This window comes from Olea europaea, unplaced genomic scaffold (genome assembly GCF_002742605.1).
Source record: "Olea europaea var. sylvestris unplaced genomic scaffold, O_europaea_v1 scaffold550, whole genome shotgun sequence".
Taxonomy (NCBI): domain Eukaryota; kingdom Viridiplantae; phylum Streptophyta; class Magnoliopsida; order Lamiales; family Oleaceae; genus Olea; species Olea europaea.
Genome location: NW_019263832.1, coordinates 270260 through 278179, shown reverse-complemented (window position 1 = coordinate 278179; position 7920 = coordinate 270260). Strand labels below are relative to the sequence as shown.

The following is a 7920-nucleotide window of genomic DNA, read 5'->3' as shown; positions in this document are numbered from 1 at the left end:
CTGATTAATTATGATATATGGATATGTGTCAATCTTAATTATCGATTATATTTCTCATTCCACTATTAAATCAATGTAAATCGAAAACTTCTTTTCGACTTATAAACACACTTTGGCCAATGATTTTCTTATCAACTTAACTGAATGAAATGTAAATCATAATCTTTTACTATTTAAGAGTGTGAATCCTCTATTAATCATTCACAATTTTCATATGATTCTTATCATACCAGAACAATGTCATATTAGTGGCCCATAGTAGAGCAACATCTAATATCACCAAAGTATTAATATCCTCATATAAGGCACTATGATGATCTTAAGTTGAAGAATTGATTTCACTATCTAACGTTAGAGATTAATCACTGATACTCAAATAGTTATCCATGTGAAATCTTCCCAACATTTCTTGAATGTTTTGTTCAATAACAAAATATTCACGTGTTCATTTAAGTGTCACCACACTTTAATTTGTAAAATCAGCTACTTATTTCACAAGTAAAAAGTACTATACATGATGATCTACTCGTAATAATGATATCTGTATCTCATTATTACTTACGACTATGAATGATTTAATAAGATTCAATCATATGTAATTTGTATCTCACAATTAGAACTCTTCTTGATTAACAAATTACTAAGATTTGAATCTACGAATTCTATTATTTAATTTATTAAATATTAACTAAATAATATTTTTTTCTATAAAATTGCATCAGTTATATATTAAAAGTATTTATGTTCAAAATTGATTGAAGGTAAGACGTAACATTTACATGGTCATAGCATGATTTGACTTGTATCTAAAGTTCATATTTCAACTTATAATTGGCTACATGCATGAGCAAATTCGAGACTCTGTTTGGGTAAGGGAGAGATCATCTTAAGGCCCAAGTCAGGCTAAGTAAAGCTCTTCCAATGATATGCCCAGGTTGCTCGACATGGTTCATGCCATACTTCAATATTTTTCGACAATTCAACTCAGGTCGATTAGTCAAAATATTAAAATAGTTGATTGACGGGTATGTAAAGTTTTTATTTTATTGATAAACTTTCAATTTATGTGAATTGATAAGTAAATATTACAAGAATTCGATGTTGTTTTTTCCTATTTTTTCTCCGTAGCTAAGAGGAACTGTAAATGTATATTTACGTCTTATTGAAACAATAATGAATTAACATGGCAGTTGTATGATTATAAAAAGATTTATAAGAATTTATATATTTTTTCCCGAGTTTGCAATTGTTCGTTGGTGGGGAAAGTGAAGGAAATAAAGCTACTGAATTTCGGATTGCTATGAAACATTTTAAAATTACTAATTGGAAATTCGATTGAATTTCAATATTTACTACCTTTTTTTTTTTTTTTTTTTTTTTTGGAAGCTCATATTTTAGAAGAACGTTTTTGATTGATTTGACATAACGATAATAATGTGCAATGTTAGGGCATCTGTTTGTCATGTCAATGAGAACATTGAATTTTCTAACATTCAGATATTGAGTGATGTAATAATAATGATTTGATAAATTCAGTGATTATCGGAAATACTCTAAAAAGTTTTATAGCGAATGGAATAATGATTTACTGAATTTATAACCCCATGACATTATTGTTGAAAATATAATGAGTTACTACTGCCTACCCAGTTTTTTTTCTCTGATCCTACATCATATTTCATGCAGAAATGTACCCGACAAGTTGACTATAAAAGGGAGGGCCAAGGTGTGCTGTAAGACTATTAAAAGGCTGGTCAAAATAAATGGCGAAATTGGCCTTTTCCGGCCTTTCGCCGTCTTAGGGAGGGCCAGTTAGCCTTGTTAACTTGTTCGTGGTGGGCACTCCTTTAATACTGAATCGGTTTCAATTATGCGGCGTTTAAGTAATAATCGGACCAGTTTTACTACTGGTTTCCGGTTTTCCTCGCAATGGTCCAGTTTTGATAACATTATAGGGAGCCATTTCAGAGAGCCTATTCCCTCCACCACCCACCCCAACTACCACCACCATCTATTCGGCCGTTCATGCGTCACTACTGAGCTTCTGCCTCTTCCCTTCGCCAATAAAAGTCACATACGTCGTCAACCTCTCAAGCACAACTTCAGCAGTGTGGCGGTAGAACCAGCAGAGATTGATTGGGACAACCTTGGTTTTAAGTTTATGCCCACAGATTACATGTATATGACGAAATTTTATGAAGGAGAAAACTTTTCTAAATGTGAATTACAGCGTTTTGGGAACATTCAGTTGAATCCATGTGCTGGGATTCTAAATTATGGACAGGTCAGTTTTTTATGTTTTATAAGTAAGCTTCTTAGAATTATTGTTCAGTTTCACAGAATTACTTTCGGAAATTAATTTGTAGGGATTATTTGAAGGTTTAAAAGCTTACAGGAAGCATGATGGCAATATTTTGTTATTTCGTCCTAATGAAAATGGTTTGCGACTAAGGATGGGTGCAGAACGTATGTGCATGCCTTGTCCAAGTGTTGAACAGTTTGTAGAAGCTGTAAACGCAACTGTTTTAGCAAACGAAAGATGGGTAATGTGACATTTTAGCTTTGAGATTTGAAATGTATTAAGTTGCTTAGAATTGAATGAATTTGGTTTCTTGTCTTCTATCAGATTCCACCAGCAGGTAAAGGTTCTTTATATATAAGACCAATGCTTATGGGGAGTGGAGCTGTTTTAGGCCTGGCACCTTCTCCTGAATACACCTTTTTGATATACGTATCGCCTGTCGGAAACTATTTCAAGGTATCATGTCCTAACCCTACGAATCAATTGCAGTGTGCAGTTCAACAAATGGGCAATGGCATCCTTTTATGAATGACACATCTCTTCAACCTTTTGGTTGTCGACACCTTTGTTTTCCTCATTTTAGGAAAAATAATAATAGAGACTAGAATGGAGACTTATTTCGATGCTTATTGTCTTGGAACTTATTTCTAACATTCACTTGATAATTGATTTCCAAAATAATCTTGATTAATGTGACTTGTTCTACTGTACAATTTCCTCTTTGGAGGATGACTTCTCCTTCACAATTTTTGTACCATAAAACCTCATAGGTATTGAATGTTTATGATTTTGCCAGGAAGGTTTGGCACCAATAAATTTAATAGTTGAGACTGTAACGCCTCGAGCAACACCTGGAGGCACTGGAGGAGTTAAGACTATAGGAAATTATGCAGCAGTAAGCTAATTTTATGTGAATTCTTCTTTCCTTTGGGTCATCTTTAAGTACTGTTAAATTTCTTTATTATTCCGACTTTCAAAATTCTGATTATCACAAAGCATATTTTTATCTTCGGAAGTATATTTTATAGGTTCTGAAGGCACAAATTGCTGCAAAGGAAAATGGCTTTTCTGATGTTCTTTATCTGGATAGTGTTCACAAAAGATATGTCGAAGAGGTTTCGGCTTGCAATGTATTTGTTGTGAAGGTACTCTATTTTTTCCATTTCGTTGTGTATCAGTAACTGAATTATTGGGGCCATTAAGTGCATTAAATATGAAATTGCTACTCCCTTAGATAGCATTTACTTTTGCTTCAGGCGAGGTGGTAGAACAAGTCACATTAAATGTTCTAGCACATAACAGAGGCCTATAATTGGATTTCTTTATTATTATTATTTTTCAAATTGAAGTGGTGCCCATATGTTACTATTGCCAGGTTTCAATGATGTGTCAATTTTATTCAATTTCAAATAGTATATGCAATCATTTGTGAATAAAATTGCTAAAATGCAATAATTCGAACATTAAATAAATGGATTTAAATATTGAGACTCTTTTATCCAAAACATTAGTCTCAGAGGAGTTTAAGTTCCATTAATATACCATAATTCTTTAGGCTAGCAAAAGCCTGACATAAACCACTTGAATTGACTACCATCAAGACCTGTCTCGCTCAAAACTTAGGCCCTGGTTGGCTCCCATTTTTTTTGGAAATGAGAATAGGTAGAATTAGGGGCGGAGCCACTATACGTCCAATGCGGGCAGATGCCCGAATTTTTTTTTTTTTTTTTTTTAAGGTTTGTTTGTTTGTTTAACCAAGTAACTCAATTCTCGATCCAGCATAGAGAGAGAAGCCCAATTGTTCAAGGTCATGACCCGTTTTAGACCCATTCATATCAAAATTCAATTGAATCAATTGTTGACCCAAACGCATTCATTCATTTCAAAATTTCTACCCTTCATGACTTTGTCTGTGACGATTTCACACTTCGCCACCCACTTCTCTCTCCACTGGTAACAAAGCCCGCTGTTCCCTTCCCTCTCCGTCAACCGTCGTCTTCGATAGTCGTCACAGTACAATCGTCGTTCCCTTTCCCTCTCCGACAGTTCATTATTGTATATCTCCTACTCTAGGCTCTCATCTTGACATCTCACATCTTTAACTCCGACTTTACATCCTCAGCTCCGCCAAGGCACCAAGTGCCAACGCCAACCAGTCGAGCCGACAAAATAAGAAGCCAGATTCTAGAAAGCAAAAGGCGAATCCCCAAATTTTTTTTCCCTTATTTTTTTTTTTGTTATTTCAATTTGTGTAAATTGTAATAATTTTTTTTTTGTTTTTTGTTTTTAACATATTAAATTAGCACTTTGTTCTTTAATTGCTCGAAACGGCACAAACTTCCAGTGGACCACCAGTTCATTGTTGCCTCTGGGCTCTAGCTCTCTGGGAATCTGTGATTGCAAGTTCAAGTTGCCAAGTATTTGGAAATAGTATATATTGCATTGTGAGATTGTGAATTGATTTTGTGAAATTGTGAATTGCACTAGTTTTTTGAGTTGCTTCCAGTATTTGTGATTCATTTGACATCTCGAATTACTCCCACTCCTAGTAGTAATTGGGTGATCAGTGAATGAATGATAGCACAATTGTTTATGTGGAGAAAGATATATTTTTCAGGTTCAATAATGAAGTTATTATACAATGATATCAAAGTATGAAAACTCGCAAAAAACAAGTGTAATATATAAATTATGTCGTTTTTAGTATTGATGTACTATTGTTTTATTTTTTTATCGTCATTAAATCCCCGACCAAAACCTCGACATTCGTCGTCAAAATTTTTTTGCCCGCACTGAACTAAAATCCTGGCTCCGCCCCTAGTAGTAAGTACATACGTTGCACGTCTTAAGTATCGAATGAATGATATGTGTAATATTTTTGAAGTACTAAAACTGTTTTTTATTACAATAACACTTTTTTGTACATGATATTTATGTTCTACTTTTACCAAGATTTTTGTTGTTTGCATTGAAACTCTGTGAGAAAGTGCAACATATAGTTATATTCGGTAAGTTGATGCAATCCTCTATGTAAGATTATGCTCTATTACCAATATGGATAAAGTATTGTGCAAATCAATTATCAGTTTGAGCACGCATGTTCTGATTTAGTTGTATCTTTTTCATTTTCTCTCAAAGATATAATATAATCAAATTTTGGTTAATTGTTGTCGTCCTGTTACTTTTGAGACAATAGGTAGTACTTAGCAAAAATCTCCTCCAAATACAAAATCTTTTCCGTCAAAAAATTTTGAATTGTTCAAGATATTTCTTAAAATTTTATCAACGATTTCTATTATACTTTTATTGGCCATTGGTGCTTCAATTAAATAAATATATGTTTTTCAAAACTTCGCAACTCAGAAAACATTCCAAAAATAAATTCTGGTCCAAGCGGAATTCTTGACGACGGCATAACAAAAAAAAATTCGCTAGTGAATTCACTTTATTAATGCCATGGGCTCATACAACTTTTCTCCTGATTTCTCTATTTCTTTTATATATTCAGATGTGCTTGTATTAGTCTATGTTTGATTGCGTAATTATATTTGAAAATTTTTGGGCCAGATGAACTCCATCAATATTTTTCGAAGATAGTCCCTAGCCTCGGTATAGGAAGAGGGTTGCAGTGGATTGGTGGCGAGCACATGACTTTGTTCAAACTTTACACCGAACAAAATGACAAAAGAAGGTTCATGCGGCCAACTTTGAATTTATTGGGAATAAAACTTATTTTGATGTTGTGTGGACGACATAGATCAAAAATGGATCATTTAGTCATTTGTTTCCATGTGTCAAGGGGATTCCCTTTTAACTTATTTCATCTCAAAGCTGTAGAAAAGAATCAATTATAGAAAAAAAAAAAGTCAGAAAAATACAATTATAGAAACCATACACAATAAGCCTAAGCCCACTCTTATTTCTCAAAATTTTCCAAACTGACAACGTTCAAGTGCTGATACAAGCACAATATATGTTTTACTGTTATCATTTTTAAGCCAAACAGACAATTCAAAAATAGACGAAAATATTAAACACTTAAAGCTACACAATTTCAAATATTTCAAAATGCTTTTAGAACTATGCAACATTCTTAGTTAATTCACCAAAAACTAACGGGATACAAAAGCGGCCTTCACATTCAAAACCCTCTTATATTATGTTTTGAATTTAAATAATAATTGTATAGTAGGTTATAAAAATTTTTAAATTCTAATAATAATTGAAGGATGTATTGGAAATTATACAAAATTAATGAGGGTATCGTTGTATTTCAAAAGTTTCTCCTCAATCCCCACTTTTTAAATATTGTAGATAAGTTTGTATTAATCATATACAATAATTAGTAATAATAGTGTTTAGTGGAAATTAATTTAAAAGATAGATAATTTTAATTTTAATAATAATTGAATTTAGTTGAAATAAATTTAATTTTAAGGGTATTATTGACCATAAATATAAAAATATAAGGGTAAAATGGAAAATTAAAGATATGAGGATAAATGAGGGCATATTGGATTTAAAGCTAAATAAGTAAGGGTACAATTGGTAATAAGAAGTTTCTCCTCAATCTCCATTTTTAATATATTGTAGATGTATAGTTCAGTAAGAAAATTTTATTTTTGTATGCAGAATATTATATTGTATGAATGTGGCTGGAAATGAGTATGTAAAAGAATAAAAATAAAAAAATAAATATTCAAATAATGGTTCTCAAACAGGGGCAACAGTGTCACCTGTGCAAAGCAACAAAGGCAGAGGCAACACGCAATAGGGACTCTACTTTTCTTTTGGTATGTACTTTTAGCCCTCGTTTGACCCCCATTACCTGAAAATGAAAATGAGGGGAATAGTATTTTTTTAAAAAATGAGTGGTTGAAAAAGAAGGAAAATTTTTCGATTTACGTATAATATTATTTTATGGAAGATTGTGTGATTGAAAATATGAGAGAGAAAAATAGAATGTAATGTAATTGAATTTAATGGGGGATCAAACGGGGGCTTAATCTCCATTTCTCACATTTGGTATGTTTGCTTCAAATCCACTCAGTTCTACCATATTGTCGATTCTGATGCAATTCAAAAGGTTAGATGGTTTGCTTGAGTAAGGTGAAAACTTTGAACTTGGCTCAGATCCTGCACCCTTAAGACTAACTTACCTTTATCAATATCGAAGAAGGTTCAACTTGTCGCTAATAATAGTCTACCCAAAATCTATACAAGAATTTCTCAAACTTCGTTTCTTGGATGTTTTTCTGTAACTCCTAAGAAATAGAATAGAGAGATTTTTCTCTACTCACCTCCTCATCTCTCAACCCATGTCTATTATTTCTTATTAGCTTCTTCACATGAATCTTGAATAGTTGTACCTTACTCCTAGTAATTATGGCATGGATATTTTCCTCTTTTGACCTCTTCCGAAGTCTTTGCAAAAGTGGGATTGGAGGTACAACGGATTGAACTTTTATAGCTACCCTTGGTTACTCACTTTCCTACTATTTTTATTGTCATCACTTGCTCCCATCCATATCAAAAAAAGCCGGTAAGACTACCCAACTCACATAATCATACAATAAAGCAATAAAATATTTTTTTGAAAATTTTCAACTTTTTTTTTC

The 7920-nt window shown here is 32.7% G+C and overlaps 1 protein-coding gene across 2 annotated transcripts; it reads left to right on the top strand.

Annotated features, from left to right (window-relative positions):
• Nucleotides 1-1727: 1727 nt before the first annotated feature.
• Nucleotides 1728-3499, top strand: LOC111389017 (branched-chain amino acid aminotransferase 2, chloroplastic-like). Of its 2 annotated transcripts, none has more exons than XM_023013865.1 (5): nt 1728-2284; nt 2367-2543; nt 2627-2758; nt 3099-3197; nt 3331-3499. In XM_023013865.1, the coding sequence occupies exons 1-5, from the start codon at nt 1871-1873 to the stop codon at nt 3481-3483; spliced, it is 975 nt and encodes a 324-aa protein (XP_022869633.1). In that variant the 5' UTR covers nt 1728-1870; the 3' UTR covers nt 3484-3499. The 2 variants fall into 2 exon arrangements, with proteins under 2 accessions (XP_022869633.1, XP_022869634.1); XM_023013866.1 differs by having other exon boundaries at nt 2211-2284; nt 2380-2543.
• Nucleotides 3500-7920: the final 4421 nt, after the last annotated feature.

Coding starts and splice junctions, on each gene's coding strand:
- LOC111389017 (XM_023013865.1), top strand. CDS start 1,871: ATGCGGCGTTTAAGTAATAATCGGACCAGTTTTACTACTGGTTTCCGG. Junction 2,759..3,098: donor CTGTCGGAAACTATTTCAAG/GTATCATGTCCT, acceptor TGATTTTGCCAG/GAAGGTTTGGCACCAATAAA. Junction 3,198..3,330: donor CTATAGGAAATTATGCAGCA/GTAAGCTAATTT, acceptor TATATTTTATAG/GTTCTGAAGGCACAAATTGC.